General features: G+C 57.3%; 1 protein-coding gene across 20 annotated transcripts; it reads right to left on the bottom strand.

The window, feature by feature from the left end:
• Positions 1-861: 861 nt before the first annotated feature.
• On the bottom strand, positions 862-20,254 carry Amz1 (archaelysin family metallopeptidase 1). 20 transcript variants are annotated; one of them, XM_060368022.1, is made up of 9 exons: positions 13,769-14,389; positions 13,227-13,426; positions 12,780-12,956; positions 8,384-8,961; positions 7,415-7,582; positions 4,642-4,770; positions 4,184-4,353; positions 3,692-3,868; positions 862-2,251 (listed from the first exon to the last, which is right to left on the bottom strand). In XM_060368022.1, exons 4-9 carry the CDS (start codon positions 8,685-8,687, stop codon positions 1,694-1,696), a joined length of 1,506 nt encoding a protein of 501 aa, XP_060224005.1. In that variant the 5' UTR covers positions 8,688-8,961; positions 12,780-12,956; positions 13,227-13,426; positions 13,769-14,389; the 3' UTR covers positions 862-1,693. The 20 variants fall into 20 exon arrangements, with proteins under 20 accessions (XP_060224005.1, XP_060224016.1, XP_060224006.1 ...); XM_060368033.1 differs by having other exon boundaries at positions 8,384-8,884; XM_060368023.1 differs by having other exon boundaries at positions 12,780-12,921.
• Between the last annotated feature and the right edge of the window lie 1,347 nt (positions 20,255-21,601).

The following is a 21,601-nucleotide window of genomic DNA, read 5'->3' as shown; positions in this document are numbered from 1 at the left end:
CCTCTGATGGGAGCCTGGGCTCTGGGTAAGAGAGTGGGCATCAGGGTGGCTGAAGAGGCACCCATGGCCATGGTTCGGGCTCTGCTCTTCTCCCAGGAAAGCCAGAAAGGGTAAACAAGTACACACTGGGTGTCCTGGCATCACGGGGGACACGTGACCCTCAGCAGCATGAAGCTAAGGAGGCAGGAGGACCGGAAACTCAAGGGCGTCTTTGGCTACACAGTGACTTAGAGACCAACCTGGGCCTCGTGAGAGACGTTATCTCAAAAAGGAAAAAAAACAGAGACAAAAACAAAAAACAAAACAAACAAACCAAGGCAGGACTGTAGTGATAGGAACTTGGAGGCAGAGCCAGGCCGGAAGAAATCAGTGGGGATGTCCGCTGGCGCCTTCCACTTTGCTTCATGGCCTCCGTGGGGTGAGCAGGCACCCCTGCTCCACACACACTGCCCGTGATCCTCTACCTCACTGCAGCCTAAAAGCCCTGGAGCCAGACCACCGCGACAGATGAGACCCTGGACACCAGGAGCCGAAACAAACCTTCCTGTTTTCAGGTTGGCTTGCCCCCGTGTTTTATCACAGCCATAAAAAGAGAACTAGCACAGCCACCCCCATGCTGCTCATGCTCCTGACTGCTTGCCTCTGTCCAACAATGGAGGGAGCCAAGAGCCCGCCCGCCTTTCTCCTCAGGACTGTGGGACTGGCATTGTTATCCAGCTGGAACATTTGAGAACAATGAGGGTCACTTCAGGAAGACAATCTGCGTGTGTGTGTGTGTGTGTGTGTGTGTGTGTGTGTGTGTGTTGTGTGTGTGTGCATGTGTCAGAGCTTCAACAATACATGACACGGAAACAAAGGGGGTTAACAATGGATGAGTAATTTTACCACCCTCTGTCAGGAGTTTTATAGATGGAGACGGGAAAAGATGTCATCAAAGACGGAAGAACTGAAGCCCACCACCATGCTGGCCTAACTGGAAGCCACAGGACAGGCAAGCCTTGGGGTTGGAGAAGTGGCCTCTGCCTTCCACGGCCAACCCCATCACCCCACTTCTGTCAGAAGAAATGGCCGACCTCACAGGGCACAGATTTCTTCAGGAGCTTCTCAAAGACCTGTGTCGGCCCTGATGAGCAGAAAGTCTAGCCACAGAACAGAACCCGGGGCAGGTGACACAAAGTCGGAATGAAACGGTGCTGGAGAGATGGCTCAGACATCAAAGGCATGTACTGCACTTGCAGAGGATCTGAGTTCAATTGCCAGCACCGGATGGCTCACAACTTCCTGTAATGGCATCCAAAGGTTCCAACGCCCTCTTCTGGCCTCTGTGGGCAGCTGCATTCATGTGCACAGATACACACATAGACACAAACGTACACACACAGCCACAAAACCCCTGCTGCAGGGTGGTCCAGAGCTCCTGCTGTTGGTAACCAGACAGAGCAGAGCCCCCTCCTGCAGGAAAGAAGCAAGCCTGTGGCTACCTCTTCCTGCTTCTCAGCTGTGCCTGCAGGGCACACAGCATGGGAACCCTGTGGGCAAGCACCCAAGGCTCACTCAGCTTCTGGGGACCTTTGTTTTAACCCTGTGGACACCAGAGTACCCCCAGTCACTGGTCACCCATAGAGGCTGGCATCCGCAGGAAAAAAAATGCCAGGAGCTAACTTCTCTGCACTGGTTGGCCCAGCTTGATGCATCAATTCTCCGCCCCCCAGCGGCAGTGGGAAGAACTGGCTTTGGCAAGTCTGCGAGAGCTCAGCCTCCGCCTGAGGGAGAAGAACTTCTCCCCGAGTACCCTGCGCAGCCCCACACTGTCCTTGCCACAGGGCACGTGCTGCCTGGCCACCGGGAGCTGCCCCGTGAACATCTCCCACCGGCCCAGGGCGTCCACGGCAGCGTCCACATGGGCCAGCTCCTCCTCAGCCTCCTCCCTCTCCAGGGCCCGGATGCACGCGTCCAGCCACCGTCCGTACTCCTCGATGGCATCCACGGGACCTCCGAGGCCCAGCAACACTTCTGAGGCCACCAGAGAGCCCAGGCCATCCTCAGGCTCCGGCTCGGCCCCCTCGGGGAAGGCACGACCCCACACGTCAGGGGTGACGGGCTCCGAAGGGCTGGTGGCAGGCTCCGTGTCACTCTCGCAGCCCACGCCTGAGTCAGCACTGAAGGGCAGGGTGTCCTCGGACACAGAGGGCTCCCCGGCCTCCTGACCAGACCACACCTCCGCCGTCACCCGCGTCCAAGCGTGGAGTCTCTGTGGGAAGGAACACGGACTGGGGTTGCCGAGGTTAGCCAGGGAGCTGCTGGGACCACGCAGGGGCCAGCATGAGGCTGGAGCCACGAGGGCCCCAGAGCTGGGCCTATCTGAGGACTGGAGTCCAGGCCACAGCCAAGCCGGACCTCCCAGCTCCCAGAAGCACACCTTTTCACAGGCACTGAGAAAGGCGGCTGTTAACCTCGCCTCTGCTCGGAGTTAAATTCCATGAAGTTTATAGTTAATATGAACTCTGTGTGCTTGCGTGCACTCATGTGGGTGCATGTGCGCATGAATGCCTGCATGGGTTCGAAAGGGTTGTGTGTGTGTGTGTGTGTGTGTGTGTGTGTGCAAGCACACAAAAGTGTATGCAGGGGTGGGCACGCTTTGCATGTGGCGGGCAGAGGCCAACGCCGAGCACCCTCACTTTGCACCTTGGTTTTTAGGACAGTGTCTCTATGAGCCTAGAACTCACCATGGGTGGACTGGCTGGCGGCCAGCGAGCTTCAGGGACCCTGCTGTCCCTGCCCCCACAGCACTCGACTTGGTAACGCCCACCTCCACACCCAACGTTCTACACAGTGCCAGGGATTCGAACTCAGGTTCTCACACTCACTGAACCTTCTTCCCAGCCCTTCCGAGGCTGAGGCAGGTGGTTCTTTGTGAGTTTGAGGCCAGCCTGGTCTACAGAGCGAGTTCCAGGACAGCCAGGGCTCCACAGGGAAACCCTGTCTCCAAAAAAACAAACCAACAAAAACAAGGAGGAAGGGAGGCTTCTCACACCCAGCAAGTTGAGCCTGGACACTGAATACAGCTAATTTTTACACAGCACTGAAAACTTCAACTTGATTTCAACCAAAGGTGGATTTCAAGAGAAACAACAACAACAAAAAAAAAAAAAAACAACAACAACAAAAAAAAAAACCCAAGCAGCGTTTGCCTTTGATCTCGGAACCCTGAGCCAAGCCAAGCGGCCTAGTTTGCAAACAAGCTTTCCCACAGGGATAAGGGGAGGGTTGGGGGGGGAGAGGGCTTGCAGCAATACTGAATGCTGACAGCAGAGGGCGGCATCCCTCGGCAGCTCAGCCAGGAGAGGCTCCGCGGCTGGCGGGCCCCAACCTGCTGCTCTCCCCACTGTGTCTTACCGCCTCTGGGTACAGGACCCCCATCGTCCACCGCGGAGCAAAGAAGAGGAAAGAGAGCGCAGAGAAGATGGGGGCCCTCCCAGCGCTGGCGGGAGGGGGGGGGAGCATCTGCCCTTGCCCTCCTTCACCCACCGCAGCCCGAGGTCACTGCCACCAGCCTGGGTGTTCCATCTGCCTGAGAAAGACCGGCCACCCAACCCCACCCCGGCAGGGGCGGTGCACACACGCCCAGGTCCAGCAACCCGGCCCCTCCCACTGCCCCTGAGGCTGTCCTGTGCCCCACACACTCGCTCACCTTGTACCTCTCCAGGAGCCTGAAGCCCAGGAGGTGCTGCAGTTTCCGCAGGCAGATGGGACAGAGGTCCAGCGGCCGCCGGAGCGCCTCATCCAGGCTAAGCGCCCCCTGCAGGAGGCAGCGGAGCCAGCGACAGCTCCCCAGGCCCAGGAGGTGGCAAAGCTCGTGGCAGGCGACCTGAGGGGAAATGGCACCGCCGCCTTGCCTCACAGCCTCAGGACCCGGTAACTCCCACCCAGGGATCCCGAGCCCGCCGGGCAACCCCAAAAGTCTAACCCCTCACCGCGGCCTCCCTGCTGGCTCCAAGAAGCCACACAGCATGAGGAGGCCTAGAAGCCAGCCAGCCCCGAAGCCAGATCCCAGAACCCTGCAGGGAGAGTGGCGTCTGCGGTCTTGAACCGCGGGGTCTCGGGTTACTCTGAGGGACCGTGCTCCGGCTAGCGCTGACTTCACAGGGGACTCACTTCTCACCCTACCTGCCCCCATGCTCACCTTGCAGCACTGAACCATACCCAGGGCGCTGAAGCACAGAGGCCGGCCTCCCTCGTGCACCAGTGTCTCCGCGCCATCTGCTACTGCCTCCAGCACAGCTGGGTCAGGAACACCGGGCGCGGCCTGCAGGAGCTCCCCAGAGAAGCGAGCGAAGCTACACACACCCACTTCTAGGGGAGAGGCCAGAAGAAGTGGTCCAAGGGACAGCAGTGGCTGGGGAACCCAAGGTGAAACCACCCCACTATTCCCTGCAGCCCAGGGCAACCGGAGGAGGAAGCGGCCCCTTGGCTCTGGCGTGTGCAGGGGACTCCGGGACCAGCCCCTGGCCCATGCCGGGTGAGAACTCAGTTTCAGGCTGGAGCACACGCCTCACCCCTGGGAGAGAGCACGCGCCCGGCACTGGCGGGCTGGAGCCACACCACTGCCCTCTGGCGGCAGTTGCTAGGACCATAGCTCACCATGCCCCGGAAGGAACCTGCCAAAGGTGAAAGTCCAGGCATCATGAGGGTACAGGTCAGCCAGCGTGAGGCCCAGCACACACAGTGCGTCCCCCGGCTTGTTGTTCTTCAAGAAGGACAAGATGCCATCTGTGGGAAGAAGGCTGGAGGTCAGGGTGTGCAGACGAGCCTGCAGTTCTGGCTCCTGCTCTGGGACCAGCCCCTCTCAACGCTGGCAGATAAGCCACATCTGTGGTGGGACCCAGAACCCAGAGCAGCTACATGACAACCCAAGGACCATGGCCTGGCCTGAGAGCCAGGTCTTGGAGCACCAGGGCCAGTCATTTCCTGGGTGACGAGAGCGGATCCGGACCCAGCAAGGCCGTCACCTTCCACTTGAGGAAGCTGAAGGGGCAGTCGGGCTGAGGAGGTGGCTCCGTGCGTGAAAGGCTTGCTAAGCAAACACGAGCCCGAGTCTGGTCCCGGGGGCTCATGTAAGAGAGCCAGCCCCAGGGGCTTGGAATCCCAGCACTAGGAAGGCAGAGGCAGGTAGATCCCTGGGCTCACTGGCCGGCCTACCTGGACGAATTAGGGAGTCCCATAGCAGTGAGGGACCTGTCTCAAAAACAGGGCTGTCAGAGACTGAGGTCTTGACCTCTGCCCCCCACACACACATACAGTCATGCACGCATGCACGCACCCACATACAGCAACAAGAGCCCAGGAGGGAACAGGCAGCTGAACAGCTACCCACCAAACGCCCACATCCAGGTCCCTAGGCCCAGAGAACACGTTACCTCAAACTGCAAGAGGGCCCCTGGAGCTGTGATTGCAGGTGAGGAGGACCTCTGTCTGCATCGTTCAGACAGTCAAGGTCAGAGCAGGGAGTCTGAACCACTGAGGGTGGCCGGAGGGAGAAGGGGGAGACCCAGGAAAGCCAGGGCAGTGACTGGGAAGGGGGGAAGGGAAGGACACCAGAGAGAAGAGAGCTGCCTGAGGATTACTCTGCTGTGGACGGGGCCAGAGAAGTCGATGGCGCTCCTCCATGAAGAACAAGATGGAGGGCAACACAAGCTGGGAAAGCAGCTGCGCTGGGGGATTCTAGGCAGGTGACCACTGAGCCACACCCCAGCCCCTCACTGGGGGATTCCAGGCAGGGGCTCTACCATTGAGCCACACCCCAGCCCCTCACTGGGGGATTCCAGGCAGGGGCTCTACCATTGAGCCACACCCCAGCCCCTCACTGGGGGGTTCTAGGCAGGGGCTCTACCTCTGAGACATTCCCCAGCCCTCTTTATAGTTTTAAAAATAGGGTCTTAGTATGTAGCCAAGCTGGTCTCAGACTCACTTTGTAGCCCAGGCAAACCTAAAACTTTAACTCCTCCTGCCTTAGCCTCCTAAGTAAGTAGGTTAAGAGTCCTACTCTACCTTACCTGACCTCAATGAGCTTTACATGAACCAGATCAGATACCCGCCATGAGAAAGGAGGGCGAGGAGACCAGCCCACAGAGCAATGAAGCTGGGCTGCTCCTAGGGCAGAAGAGACACTGTACAGATGATTCCCTACTCTGCCATAGGGTTCTACACCCAGCACAGGAGGCAGATTGCCCCTAGGGTCACAGAACAGCACAGAAAAAAACCATGCCTTCATCATGCATGGCCATGCAAGGGGAAGAGAAAACCCCTCTGAAGGAAAACTACCCCAGGACAAAGATTCTCCTGGAAATGCTTTTCAACAAAGCACTGGACTAGAGCTAGTAAGTCTCAGGGCATGTGGTGTGACCTGTTAATCCCAGGACTCAGGAAGGAAGCTGAGGCAGGAGGCTCACAGTGAGAGCCAGCCTGGCCTACCCGAGCTCCTGCCTTTAAAATTGACAAAAGGGGGAGGGGCAGGAAATGTGGCTCAATCCCAGCACCCTCACAGAGCCTCCCAACTTCCTGTAACTCCAATTCCGGGGGATGCAATGGCCTCTGGAGTCCTGCACTTGCATGCCTGTGAAACCACATAAACTCACACACGCACACACATATGTACATAAGCAAAAATAATCACTGTTTTTAAAGCTAGGGAGGGGATAGAGAAACGGCTCAGCATTTAAGAGCACCGGACCCAGATTCGGCTCCCAGCACTCACATGGCCACTCACACCAGTCTGTGACTCCAGTTCCCGGGAACCCAAGGCCCTCTTCTGAGCTCAACAGGCACCAGGCACGCCTTCAGAGCAGCACACCCACCAGGCAAACACTTGTGCGCATAGAAGAAGCAAACAATCCTTCAAAGCCTGAATTGTATAAGTAAGTCAGTAGGGGTAGTTGGTGATTTTAATCCCAGCACCAGGGAGGCAGAGACAGGGGGATCCCTGGGGCCTCACTGGCCAGTCAGCCTAGCCTACTTGGCAAAGTCCGAACTAGTGAGAGACCTGTCTAATAAAACAAGGAGGAAGCTGGGCATAGTGGCGCAAACCTGTAATCCCAGCACCCTGGGAGGCAGAGGCAGGCGGATCTCTGTGAGTTTGAGGCCGGCCTGGTCTACAGAGGGAGTCCAGGACAGCCAAGGCTACATAGAGAAACCCTGTCTCAAACCACCACCTCCAAAAAACAAACAAAACACAAAAAAAAAGGAGGATAGCTCCTGAGGACTGATACCTAAGGCTGTCCTATGGCTTACACACACACACACACACACACACACACACACACACACATAAAAAGCACTCCTCCCAACCTTTCCTTCCGGAAGGCTCTCTGGCTACACAGTGGCACCCCAGGCTGCCCCCACACCCTGCCTCACTCACCTGTATGAAGCTGGAGCCTGTCAGCGTCCCGACTGGGTCTTGAGGAGCAGTGTATGGAGGCAGCGGCCACTGAGGGCAGGCACTTGACCCGAAGGCCCAGGAAGAAAGCCTCCGCACAGCTCTGAAGGTGGTCCAGCAGGGGCCATCCCGCCAGCCCCTCACTCAGATCTGAAGGCACAGGAGCCCATCAGCCTACTGTGACCTTCTGCCCCGCCCATCCCGGCCCCTGGGGTAAAGGCCAGTTTCTGAGGGGGCAGGGAGGGCAGGAAGGCAGCTGGCATGGGTACATGCTAACAGGTCCCAGGCTAGGAGAACAGCTGCCTGGCTAGGGAAGGGGGGTTCCAGCTGGCAGCAGTGAGCCTGCACTTCTAACCGCTGTGGGGCCTGCGACCATTCAGTCCTGTCTCCATCCAAAGCCTGTGCCCTGAGGAGCTTGTGCCCCTCCCTCCAGTGGCCGTTTCCTGCCCCAGATGCCCTGGCCTTCAAATCCCACCTTGTCCAGAATCCAGCTCCACCACTGGAAAAGCCCACATCCTCTCCAGCCTCAGCTCCCCAGCCTGTGAAATGAGCATCCCCTCCCTTCAGCACCCACAGAGACCCCCAAGTACACAGCACAGGACCTAGGGCAGTGCATGCTATGCTAAAGTGATGGCCAGGACTATGAGCACACACCTAGATAGTCAGAACAGATAAAGTGGGAGAATCCTAAAGAGGCAAGCCACTCTGCCCGTAGGAGTACCTAGCTGACTCCAGGCCATCTTCAAGCCAGTTCTGCCTCGAGCTGTATCTTACTGGGGGGTTAGGCAGATGCTCTATCACTGAGCCACACCCCAGCCCCTCACTGGGGGATTCTAGGCAGGGGCTCTACCACTGAGCCACACCCCAGCCCCTCACTGGGGGATTCTATGAAGGGGCTCTACCACTGAGCCGCACCCCCAGGACCTGATGGCTCCAGCCCAGCTCTCATACCTATGGGCTGCAGGTAAATGTGTTTCCGGGCCACGCTTTGCTTCCGGAGCTGCAGGGAAGCATGGAAGGTCTCGAAATCTTCAGGGGCCTCTGGACGGCTCAGAAGCCAGTCAAAGGCTGAGTGGATGAGCAGTGTGCTGAAGAGGGTCCGGTGGGGGTTGTAGGCCTCAGCCAGGAAGAGCCTCTCCGACGGGGAGAAGGCTGAGGTGTAGAGCTGCTTCAGGGCCAGGTCGCAGGAGATCAGAGCATCCTTCAGGGCCCGGGGCCCGAAGCTGAACTCCTGCGGTGGTCTGCACTGCAGCATGGTATGTGTTTGGCTTCTGGCCACTCCTCTGGGTTCCCTTTTCGGGCCATGAGTCTCCCAGGGGACAGCCACGGTTTCTTCTGGAACGTCCCCTCAGGCTGCTAGAGTAAGCGCTCGGGGCTCCCAGAAGATGGAGACTGGGCTGAGAGACGGTGTGGCTCAGTTCTTGCTCTGGGACGTCTCAGCCTGTTGACACTCTGCGGAGGACACACAAGGCTCCACGCTCACTGTTCTCAGCACACACGGCTGTCTCTTTAGACAGGAGGCAGTTTTCCTGTAAACGGGAGTCAGGGTGGGCCCACCTATGCTAGAAGGCAGCATCGCTCCAGTCAAGCCAGAGACTACCGGGGTCGAGCTCACGGTGAGCGCACTGCAACCACGTTACCGTGACCCCACCAGGAAGGACCTTGCAGTGCCAGGAACAGTGACCTTACTGCGGAGAACATCACGGTTGTGCGCGCGCACGTGTGTGTGTGTGTGTGTGTGTGTGTGTGTGTGTGTGCGCATGCGTGCGTGCGTGCGTGCGTGCGTGCGTGCGTGCGTGCGTGCGTGCGTGCGTGCGTGCGTGCGTGCGTGCTGCTGCCTGTGGGCGTCAAGTCTAACACTCTCCACCTTACTTTTGGAAAAGGACTCCCTCACTGAACCTGGAGCTTAAAAGTTTAACCAAGCTGGCTGGCCACCTCAGCCTTCCACATGGGTGCTGGGGATCCCCATGCCTGGTAATAAGTGCTCTACCCACTGGGCCACCTCCCCATTCCAGAACTGAGCAAGGAGGTGCCTTCTCTCCTCACAGAGGTATGTCTCCATGGAACACCAACTCTGCTTGGATCGCTCAGAAGCACGGGACACGTGGGGGCCTCTACCCTTCAAGGCTCAGAGTGCTGCTTTAGAAAAGCCAGAGGCTGCTCCTCCGGCCTCCCGCAATCACAGAGACGCACCCTATCCCCTCAGAGAGCCACCCAGACCCTCCTCCCAAACCACCCAGGGGCTGTCCTCTGGGGAAGAAGGCAGCCCAGGGTCTCCCAAACCGTGGTTTCGAGAGTATGAACACGGCTCTGAGATACAGCCCTAACCGGCAGGAGCCAGCTTGAGTGCCGGCCACAGCGAATTGTACAGGGAGCAAGCAGCCAGGTGGACTGGCAGAGGACTTGCCAGGCAGAGTCCCCCCAGCCCGGGAGTGAAGACTGTGGGTGCTCCTGTCAGGTCATGCTTGGCTCCAGCGACAGGGTGCTTTGGGCTTCACGCTGCATCTCAGTGCAGAGTGGCCAACTCAGGCAAGGACGCAGAAGGCAGAGCACCAGAGAGCGAGGTGCTGCTTCCTTTCCCGGCCCGGCGTGGCTCCCCGAAGTGCGCAGCCACGGAGGCCCTGCCGGCTGTTAAGCACCTGACTCCTCGCACATCTCACCAACCTATTTTTGTTTCCAGATGCCCTAGACCTGCACACAAACACAGCACCCTAGAGCCTTGCTGTCTCACAGTGGCCTCAGTTATGCTTTGAGGTGTAGCTACTTCAGCTTTTAATTCTTTCTTTCTTTCTTTCTTTCTTTCTTTCTTTCTTTCTTTCTTCCTTCCTTCCTTCCTTCCTTCCTTCCTTCCTTCCTTTCTTTCTTTTCTTTTCTTTCTTTCTGTAGTAGGTTTGTAACCCATGGCCTGATGCAGGCTGAGTAAACCTTATCCCTGAGCCACACCCAGCCCCTCACTGGGGGATTCTAGGCAGGGGCTCTATCACTGAGACACACTCCAGCCCCTCACTGGGGGATTCTAGGCAGGTGATCTACCACTGAGCCACACCCCAGCCCCTCACTGGGGGATTCTAGGCAGGGGCTCTACCACTGAGCCACAACCCTAGGACCCAGAATTACCATTTCTGTAACTGAAAATGGTGTGTAGGTCATTTCTCTGGAGTAGCCCAGAAGGGTCTGCTTCACCATGTCAAGAGGACAAAAGAAGGGAGGCCCTGGTACCATAGATGTCCTGATCCACCCTGGTCAACATCTTGCCCCCCTCATCTGCCATTCTGAAAATCCCTTTGGTGCTGGGCACTAGTAGCTCGCAACTTTAACCCCAGCACTCAGGGAGGCAGAGGCAGGCGGATCTCTGAGTTTGAGGCCAGCCTGGTCTATAGAATGAGTTCTAGGACAGCCAGGGGCTGCAGAGTGAAACACTGTCAGAAAACCAAACAAACAAACAAAAAGAAAAAAGGAAAGGAAAGGAAAGGAAAGGAAAGGAAAGGAAAGGAAAGGAAAGGAAAGGAAAGAAGAAAGAAAGAAAATCCCTCAGGACCACTTTGTGCGTGAGATGTGTGTGTGTGTGTAGCAGAGGTCAGCATCAGGGTGTCTAACTGAATCTGAACTCACTAGTTCAGCTGGACGGGCTGTCCAGTGAGTTCCAGGGATCCTGCTGTCTCCACCTCCTCAGAGCAGAGCTGCGGTTACAGCCGTGGACCGCTACCTCTGCGTTTATGGGGGTGTGGGGTCTTCGCCGTGAGCACCCAGTCCCGCCCTTACCACCATGCCTGCTGGTCGGGCTCTTCAAAGCTCCCACACACCCCTGCCAGGCAAAGCCCCAGGAAATGGGATGTTTGCTGTCGGTGAGACGGATCTCACTGTGCAGCCCAGGCCCGGATCCAGTGCATCCTAATTCCTCACACCAGCTGACGAGGGCTCGCTTTTACCAAAAGTTCGCCGGCTCCGCCATGCTCGTCGCTCCTGGTCTCGGCTGCTCAGGGCCCGCTCCCTGCAGCCTGCCCAGCAGGACTGCCCCTGTACCCACCCGCCCGCTCAGAGCAGTGTGGCAGGGGGAGGCAGACCTCAGAAACACCCTGCCACCTGCTCCATGTGGAACGCCATGGGCACACAGGCACAGGCCCAACCCTGGGCTTAGAGGAATGGGACACACCAGCTCCAGACGACACTGGGTGCTGCATGTCATGCCTGCCAAGTAATGGCAGGACGACCACCATGAGTTCAAGGCCAGCACAGGCTATATATAGTGTAATCCCAGCACTCAGGGAAGCAGGTGGGTCACTGTGAGTTCAAGGCCAGCCAACCTGGTCTGCAAAGTGAGTCCAGGACAGCCAGGGCTACACAGAGAAACCCTATTTAAAAAACAAAAACAGAAACAAACAAACAAAAACTAAAATAAAAACCTAAAAAAATAAAAATAAAAAAGGCAAGACAAACAAGTAGGAAAACAAATGGCAGCAGAGCATGATGGGATGTGGGTGATGAGGATCAAAGGACTCACCTTCCACCATGGACTGGAGGTTCATTTGACAAGGTCTGAGTTGGGCACCCAAGCAAGCCCCGCTGTCCCTTCTCATGTCCTTCCCTGAGGTCTGGTAGCCCGGATATCAACACAGCATTTCCTCTCAAGCAGCCCTTGTGGCCACAGTCTTCTTCTGGAGCTCTCAGAGGACACCCTACCCCACCCCGCCCCCCCATCCCCTCAGCCATGCCGGGCCTCCTCAGACAAAAACCTCCAAGATGGTCGGTCTACCGCCATCCCCTGTGAATCATCACAACAGCAGCTGTCCTACAATCTGCAAGCCTCCAGACCTCACAGAGCTAGAGATACTACCGTTTCATATGGGGAAACTAAGGCACAGAAACACCTTCTGATTGGTCATGGGTCACAGGGAGAGGCAGGAGGTCCTGGTGTCCATGCACTTCCGGCATGAGGCCAGTGGGTCTCAACCTGTGGGGTGCAGCCCCCAAAGGGCCACACGTCACACATCCTGCATTCAGATCCGTGACAGTAGCGATGCTAGCTATGGAGCAGCAGCGAACATAACTGTGTGGTGGGGTCACCCAACAGGAGGAACTGTATTAAAGGGTCACAGCATTAGGGAGGCTGAGCGCCACTGATCTAGACCAAGGCCAGGCAGCACCCTCTACAAAGACAGCTTTTCTCCTCTGCCGCCCCACCAGAGTTCCCTTCCTCTGCGCTGCCTCCCTTGGTTCTGCTTTGCTCAAAGCCTGGGACAGCCTTCTCAGGCTCTAGCTTCCCAGAGAGGCTCTGTCACTCACTGTAGAAGCTCCCGACTGAGGTGACCAGGACCGGGTCCCCCCAAACTCCAGAACCCATGTTTACCTCTCTTTATTTTTATTTTTATGACGAGGCAGGGATTTAGCATGGAGCTCTGGCTGGCCTCATACTTGCAGCAGTCCTCCTGCCTCAGCCTCCCAAGTGATAGGATGACAGGCACGCATCAGAACAGCCGGCAGAGCCTGGCCTTGGGACAAGAAGCGCGCTCTGTCCCTTGTTGTTCTAGAGACACAGAAAACACCCAGCAGCTGCCGCCGGCCTCCAGGTTCATTTGCTTGGGGCCAATTCTTCAAGGCGGCTTGAGCAGCCCCAGGGAGAAGGAAATGCAAGATGCAAAGGGGTTGGGAGGGGAAAACAGGGCCATGCAGACCCCACGCTGGCTTATGAACCCCAAATTCCAACCCAGTTTCCTTCCGGGCAGTGAAGCGTCTACGCTTTGGGCAAGTTCGGAGTCTCCCTGCACCAGCCGTTTGGACTGATAGGTGGCCTTACCTTCCCGGAGCTGTGGTGACATCGCCTCAGCTCCGTGAGGGGCGGTTCCTCACACCCCTCCCAGACACCCAGGCTGCCCAGGCTAGGGCGCAGCCTGGGCAGCCAGAGACTTCGCCTCTGGCCGTGTCCCACGGCAGTCAGCTGGTCCTAGCTTGGCGATGCCCTTCTTCAGGCACTTTCCCAAGCCTGCTCGCCCCCACCTGAAGATGACAGGACGATAGCCTGGGCCTGGGGAACAGCCGCTGGCGGGGAGTGGGCACCCTGCCCCGTGGCGACCCAGCTCCGTGCTGTCCGGAACCCGACCAGCAGCGCGTGACACCTATCAAATCCCGGTTGACCGGCTCACCCAAACCTCTCTCCAAGTCCACCCTACGCATTTATGCATCCTATGGTCCCCCCGCATGGGGGCATGCCACCACCACCCGGACGTCCCCCTGGCTTGCGCTGACTAGAGCTACTCCGCAGCGCCACCCGCGCCCACCCCGGCCATTAGGTCCCTTCCCGGTCCCCGAGCGAGGGGTTGCTCTCCGCGCGCCCCCTACCTCGCAGCCCCGTGCTCTCCCGAGCTGCCCCAGAGAAGCTTGGTGTCCGGGTCACAGGGACCAAACCGGCCCTGGTGTGACGTCAGCACGCGAGGCAGTGACTGGAGCGGGACCGCGCGGAAAGTGCGAGGGGAGGGCGGTGGGAGACGGTGCCACACCCTCCCCAGTGGCCCTCAGACCTCTGGTGTCGGAGCACGAGGGATACGGACACTCCCGGCAATGTGCGCTTCAGCGCTCAGCTCGCAGCCTGAGGAGAAGCCGCACATCCCAGGCCAGCCGAGGACACCGGAGGAAAAGTCAAACGGAGCGAGCGGGGGAGGGCCGGAGTGGGAGGAGGGGCATTCCTGTAATCCTACAACTGAGGCAGGAGGATTGAGGGCTCCGGGACAGTCTGGGCTAGAGTGAGAGACTGTCTCAAACACGACCAAAGCCAAAACCAACTAAACAAACACACAAGCAAAAGCAAACAAACAACAACAAAAACCAGGCAAGAAGGCTTGCCTCCCTTGCCCGAGGGCCGGATTGGGGGGCCCCCCCGGCACGTTGGTAGTGCATGTCTGTAACTCAAGGCCTCCACTCACTCTGTAATCGAGGACGACTTCAGACTCCTCCCTCCACCTCCTGAGTGCAGGCCTTAACAAGAACACCCCACCCCACCCCACCCGTTTGTGCAGCGCTGGGGATTGAACCTGGGGCCTGGAGAAATGCTAGGCGAGTACTCTACCAACTGAGCCACATCTCTAGCCCCAGGCAGTACTCCGAATGCCTCCAGAACCAGAACGTTCTTACAAGCTTGTCATTTACAAGCTTGTTTGTTCCCATTTTGCTGCTGGAAAAACTGAGGGGCAAGCAGGAAAAATGATGGCGCCATGGACTGCAAGCCTGCCCGGCTAAGGGCCTCCTGAGCTTATAAGGTTCTCCTGCAATTCTTATTCCTCTTCTAGAACATTCTTCCCCCAAAACACATGGCTCCGATAGGGATCTCAGGAGGTTTCCTCAGCTTCCTGTGGCACCTGTTACTCCAGGTAGACACCACATCGGGGGTTTGTCCTGTCCCTCTTCTTCTAAAGGCCATGTTCTGGACCCAAAACCAGGGCCTGGCTGAAAGCAGGTATTCAGTACTTACTGGCCAACTGCAAAGAAGGTCCAACTGCCAAATAAATTACCTCAGGCTGGTGTAGACCATTCACTGATGCCCACGTGGAGATGGTTCGTCACTTAAACCTTTCAAAGCCACCAGCACAGGGAGAGAGAGAAGGCTCCTTGAGAACCAAGCTACCCCAGAGACTAGAGGACAAGGGGCAGTCACGACCATTTTGGGGCCACATTGGTCCTGGGCTCTGCTCTGAGACCAGCCATCTAGGTTGTCCCTGGGGATGTCCTTAGGGAACCCCAGAGCCCAAAGGCCATGAGGCTCTTAGTTCCGCTCCCAGGGCCCACCAGCATGTCGCTGAAATCTGAGGCCTCATGCCTGGCCTAGGCCTCAGCATGGCTACAGGCAGGACCGGGATCCCCACCCCCACCCCAGAGCCAGGCTTGGAGTCAGGCTCTGTCAGCGTGGCACAGCTGATCTTGGCCTAGGCTCTCCCAGGAGGAGACTCAGAGAGGGACTATCTACACGGAGTTGGCCTGTGGGGGGTGGTCTTATGAACTGATTGACGCAGAGAGACCCAGCCCTGTGTGGGTGGCACCATCCCCTAGGGAGGAGTCCTGAAGAGTAGAGAAGTTAAGCACAAGCAAGCAAGCACCTGTGTATCGATTCTGTCTGCTCCTGACAGGATGTGACCAGCAGTTTTAAGTTCCTACTTTGACTTTTCCTTCTGTGAGGAGCTGTAACCTGGAACTGTCAACTAAGAAACACCGACATGCCTCCCTCCCCCGTTTCCACACAGGCTATGCTGCTTTTTCGTCAGGCCTTTTTTTCACAGCAACAGAAACAAAACTAGGACAGAGCATTGAGAGGCTCCCTATTTGTTGCCAGGGCTGGGAACTCTGATTATTAAGTGGTGGTGAGCAGGGAGACTGACACTTTGTTTGTTTTGATTCAGGGTTTCTCTGTGTAGCCCTGGCTGTCCTGGAACTCACTATGTAGACCAGGCTGACCTCGAACTCACAGATCCACCTGCCTCTGCCTCCTGAGTGCTGGGATTAAAGGTGTGTGCCACCACCGCCTGGCTGGGAGGCTGCTAATTAAGAGATGTGTTTTGGGTGGAACTCAGGCAGAGTTCCAGGTGAGTGGAGGAAATAGACTAGAGGGACTAGTGAGACCCTTACCACCAAAACCCAGGCAACAGAGTCTTGTCAGGTCCTAGAACCCATGGAAAGATGGAAAGAGAGAGCTGACTCCAGGGGAACCAGTGACCTCTGCAGGTCTCTGTGGGCACTGCACACACATGCACATATACAGACCTCACCCAACACACGTACACATAAATAAGAATAAATATTTAAAACATTAAAAACAAAAACAAACAAACAAAAAAACAGCAGGGCTTGGCCTTGCATGCCTGGCAGCTCCATGTGAGTTCAAGGCCAATTGAAGACTGGGGGTGGGGGCCGGTCTCAGTGGAAGGTTATCCTCAACAAACAGTAAAGGCCTTATGGTCTATTCCATGAATTCCAAAAGAGGCAAGGCTACTTAGTGAGATCCTGTCCCAGCAATCCCCAGCTCAAGGAGAGAGAAACAGACAGATTCAGAGACAGAGACAGAGAGAGAGTCTCTTCCCCAGAGTCTGCATGGCCGCTAACGCCCAGGCAACGCTGTTGGAAGTGGGGGGAATCTGTGCCCATCACAGTGACCCCAGGTGGGCCAGGCTTGAACACCATGTGGAGTGAGAAATCAGCATGCTGGTAGGAGAGCAACGGAGCCCCATGTCTGCCATGACCAAACCACACGCCCAAGCTGTTTCTTCCCACCTGGCAGGGAAGATTGAGGAGCACTGCAGAGGGAGCACAGAGCACCTCACTTCTGGCTCCAGAAGCGACAACACACGTGTGCTGTTGTGAGCCAACCAGGGACAGGCGCTCATTCAATTTGGCAGGGAGGAAACTGCCTCACACAGCGTGGGCAGGACCAGAGGAGCCTGGCAATGTTCTTGACACAGCAATAGCCCTGAGTTGGGCAGCCCTTTGCTCAGCAGACACAGTGTGTGCCGGGTTCCGGGCCATGGGGCAAGGTGCCCCGGATACAACGCCAGTGGAGAAAAGGAAGATGCAGAGGGCGGGGGCCAAGGACAGGATTTGAGGCCTGTGCACACAGATGGGCCAGCGGGATGAGCCGGAACCAAGGGGAGGGGAGGGTCAGGCCCTGGAGAGCAGCTGGTGTGAGTAAAAGCCAGAATGTGTTGGGGCTCCAGAAGATGCAGGTCTAGGGAGCAGAGTGTGGATGAGCCCGCACTGTAGGGTGACTATGGGCTGGCCTCAAGGGCTCCCGAGGATCTACCACTGCCCTGAATGCGGCCATCTGACAGTGACAGAGGTTGTTGAGGGACAGGACCAGGCAAGCGACACTGAGATGGTGGCGAGGGGGTTCAGCCGGGAAGTAGCATGCACGAAGCTCTGGGTCCCATCCCCAGCACTGCATAAACCAGCCACATAAACCCTCACAAGGTGGAGGCGAGAGCATCAGGAGTTCAAGGTCATCCTCAGCTACCTAAAGAACTGGGGGCCAGCCTGGGTTCCACATGACCCCATCTCAGAGAGCGACTGAGTGACTTAAGGTGTGCTCAAATTGGGTAGAAGAGTAGGGGCTAACACTCTTCCACACCAAGGGGGTTCCCTCAGTTTCCCCCGTGCCTCCCTAGCCACCAGCTTGAACAAAGCTCTGCCCCGCCTCTCACCCTCACCTCTACCTGATGGAGGCAGGCATTTTCCCGGAAGCCTTTTAGAGAGGGTCCGGCCAAGTCAGCTGGAAGTGGGTCCCAGGGACCATGCCTTTGTGGGTGTCCAGTCCCCAGCCCATCCTGCAGCAGCTGAAGACGCTCCCCAGGCCTGTGAGTAGCAGAAGCCCCCGGGCGTTAGAAGCATCTTGATTCGGTGATGCAGGGAGTGCTCAGGGCTCCGAGGCAGGCCCAGCCGGCCCTGGCCAGGGGCCAGCCGTCTGCTACCAGCCTGTGAAGCCGCCCTGTGAGCCGCGCAATTAGTATTCACACCAGGTTCCCCAGTTCTGGGATCCCTTGTTCCCCTCAGACAGCGGCCAGCGTGGCTAAGTCTGGGGGCGGGGGCCAGCCTCAGTGGAAAGTTATCCTCAACAAACAGTGAAGGCCTTATGTGGGGGTAAACAGGGTGGGGAGCTGCCAACTACAGTATGAAGACAGGTTCCTGGGGCTTCCCGAGGCTAGACCAAAGCTGAGGTGGCAGGAGAGGTCTGAGGCAATAAGGTTAGGCTTTCTCTAATGTCTCCTCTCTCTATCTTATCTCTGCCCCGATCTGGCTCTCTCTATCATCCCCCCACAACTGACTCCCCTCTTCCATTTTGTGTGGTCAAGGGTTGGGAGAGAGCCCACCTGTGGCTTCCCAAACAGAAAGAGTACATCCCAGGCACACAGAAGGATTCACGGCATGGTCCTTGTGCCCACCCCATGCCCAGCAACATCTGTCCCTGTCAAGGTCCTCCTTGACTTAGGACTTTGTAAAAATGGCTCCCCAGCCCCCACATTGGGACACCAACAACACGAATTGGCAGCTCATCTCAGGGTGCCCCAAAGAGCAGGCTACACGGTGAGGGGTGTCCTCCTATCTCACCCCCTCTGGCAGGGTGGGGTCGGGGAGTGCTGGCTGAGAAGGGGTCTCAGAGCTTAGCTGTGCCCCGACATGGAGAGAGCCTCCTTTCAGCCCTCTGCAGGCGGGAAGCCCCAACCTGGAGGTTCAGACTGTAGGAGTGGGTACTAGTGCGAGGGGGAATATCCAGAACAGTGGGTTGCTCTAGACAGCCTTGCAAAGAGCCAAGGCCGGGCCAGGCCCAGCCTGGCGTCAGCAGCAGACTCCTGTAGCTTTGTCCCTGCAGCAGGCTGCACCAGGTAGCGCCCAGTGCCGGCAGCCTGCTGCAGGGCCTGGCTGAAGCCAGAGTCCTCTGGATGGAGGGACTCTTGAGCCAGCACCTGGCACTGCACACATCGACGCGGGGCAGGGTGAGGCTCTGGCGTTCACTTCAGGGCACCCAGGAAAACGCATTCAGGAGACCACGGGCACTACCTGAGAGCCCCGTAACGCCCGTGCCTGGGCCTCCTGGTGGCCTAGGTACCTGAAGGGTAGGTTCACCAGACTAGCTTCACGGCCCACGCAGATAGAGAGGCTGGGGGAGGCTACAGAATGGAGACTCAGCAGCCCCCAGAAGGCCCCAGACCCTGGAGGGCTGGCCCTGGGACCCAGGCTTTCCTTGTACTCTTTCACACCGTCTACGCTGGGTGCCTCCCAGACACCCCTCTACCCTACCCACACACCTGTGAGCACCACGGAACATCTGGTCGACCTCCAGATGGCTTTCCCACCGCCCAGCCCAGCCGGCTCCGCCTGATTTCACTCCCTTCGCGTCCCAGTGCCCTGCACAGCGACGCCATCAAGCATCCCTTAGTCTCTCGAGAAAGCCCACCTTACCCCTGGAGCTTCCAAGCCCCCTAGCCACCTGGCCCACTCCGCTGCACCTTCACCAGCTCGTCTGTCCGGGCCACGTGCTCTCCCATTCCGCATGCCACCTCTGTGGGCGGCTCCTCTGGCACCGCATTCTAGGAAGATGGGCTTTTTAACCTGCAGTGAGAGCCAACCTTGCTCAGGCCTGCTGGCTCTCTCTCCTGTTTCCCAGTCTCTCTTCACTGCTCCAAGTCTCTCTTCACTGCTCCCTTTGCCCAGGCTGCACCTTCCACCCAGAGCACCGCCCTTCTCTCTTCCACCTGGCTGGCTCCCATCCAGTATGTCAGCTCCAGGCCCAGAACCTGCCTCCTCCCAGAAGCCCTCCGGTCACGCACTCCTGCAGATGCACAATGACCTGAGCGTGGCTGTCTGGCCAGCAGTAGCGCACGTGGAGGGTGGGACAGCAAGCACAGGCCACCAAGGCCTGGTCCCTCAGCACCTAGTGACACCCAGCCTGTAGCATACAACCCTGCCGGTCATCTGTTTCCCGTTTCTGTGCACGCCCAGCAGCCATCACACGCAGAGCACATGCACACGGACACGGCTCCCTCTGACGTGCACGCCCATGTGTGCACACACGAGAGCACACACACCCGGAACCCCCTGACACGCATGGCACACGCAACCGTGTGCCTGCCTGAGCCCTCACTCACCGCACACGCGCCACACACCGCCAGGCGTGCTCCAGTCACTTCGGCAGGCGCCGGGAGCTGGGTAGTGCGAGCGGCTGCTGGCTGCCTCTGCCTGCCGGCGTTTGCCAAGCGGTTTCCATGGCGACACATCTTGGCTCTGACAGGAACTGATGTGTGGGGGGAAAAGGGTCCCACAGAGGGGGCGAGATGGGAGGTCTCTATGTCCTCGGCTCCTGGCACAAATAGGGGGGTGTCCCACAAGCGGACTAGGTTTGCACTCCTCAGGAAGGGGATCCTGAGCTGCCTGGCACAGGAGCGCAGACGTAGGTCACTCAGTCATTCAGCAAACCTCCTGGCATAACCGCTCTGTGCCGGTGGCTGGGGCTGCAATGTTGTGTATGATGTAGGTCTACCAAGGACTCAGGGCCTGAGGCTCTATGTCCCCAGAGCCCCTCGAAAGCCCTGTCCCAAGGAGGTCAGCTGACAGCCTCTAAGCATCGGAGAGGACACTGGGTTCCCCTAGAAAACCACTCCCTCCTCACCCTACTCCTCACGCCTCCCTGAGGCACCCCGTCCCACACTGGGGTGTTCGCCTGGCCCCCATCTTCAGCCGAGGCCTGGTTCCTGGTTCACTGTGGCCAATGTAAGAGGACAGGTACGTGGCTCAGTCAGTAGATGATTTCCACATGAGCAGGAGGACTTGAATTCAGACCCCCAGCACCCATATAAAAAGCCAGGTGCAGGAGTACGCCCCTGTAATTCCAGAGCCAGGAAAACAGAGACAGGCAAGCCTGGGGCCTGAGAGCTGGCCCAGCCTAATTATGAGCTCAGCTATAGTGCTAGACCTTCCTCAAAAGCAGTGTGGAGAGGTGGGGAGACGGCTCAGAGAGTACACCACTCCTCCAGAGCACCTAAGATTCTAGCCCCAATACATATGGCGCGCGCGCTCGTGCACACGCACACGCACACACACACACACACACCTCTGTGAGTTCAAGGCCAGTCTGATCTACAAAGTGAGTGCCAGGACAGCCGGGGTTACACAAGAGAAACCCTGTCTTGGAAAAAAAAAAAAAAAAAACAAGAGGACTGGAGAGATGGCTCAGAGGTTAAGAACACTGGTTGCTCTTCCAAAGGTCCTGAGTTCAATTCCAAGCACCCACATGGTGGCTCACAACCATCCATAGTGAGATCTGGTGCCCTCTTCTAGCCTGCAGGCAGAATACTGTGTAAATAATAAATAAATAAATCTTTAAAAAAGAAAAACAAACAAAAAAACAACAAAAAAGAGATGTATAGCGAGAATTTTGGAATTTTGGAATTTGGGGCTCTTTAAAAACACAGAAATCGGGGGCTGGAGAAATGGCTCAGTGATTAAGAGCACTGGCTGCTCTTCCAGAGGTCCTGAGTTCAATTTCCAGCAACCACATGGTGGCTCACAACCATCTACACCCTCTACTGCCCTCTTAGAGCACTAATATGCATAAAATAAATAAATAAATAAAATCTAAAAAAAAAAAAAAACCCACAGAAATAGGTGGCTCATGACCATCTATAGTGAGATCTGGTGCCC

Source organism: Meriones unguiculatus, chromosome 15 (genome assembly GCF_030254825.1).
Source record: "Meriones unguiculatus strain TT.TT164.6M chromosome 15, Bangor_MerUng_6.1, whole genome shotgun sequence".
NCBI classification, from domain to species: domain Eukaryota; kingdom Metazoa; phylum Chordata; class Mammalia; order Rodentia; family Muridae; genus Meriones; species Meriones unguiculatus.
This window is presented reverse-complemented; position numbering and strand designations above follow the sequence as displayed.

Coding starts and splice junctions, on each gene's coding strand:
- Amz1 (XM_060368031.1), bottom strand. CDS start 8,687: ATGCTGCAGTGCAGACCACCGCAGGAGTTCAGCTTCGGGCCCCGGGCC. Junction 4,771..7,414: donor CAGGCTCCAGCTTCATACAG/GTGAGTGAGGCA, acceptor TTCTTCCCACAG/ATGGCATCTTGTCCTTCTTG. Junction 4,354..4,641: donor CAGGTTCCTTCCGGGGCATG/GTGAGCTATGGT, acceptor CCTCTCCCCTAG/AAGTGGGTGTGTGTAGCTTC.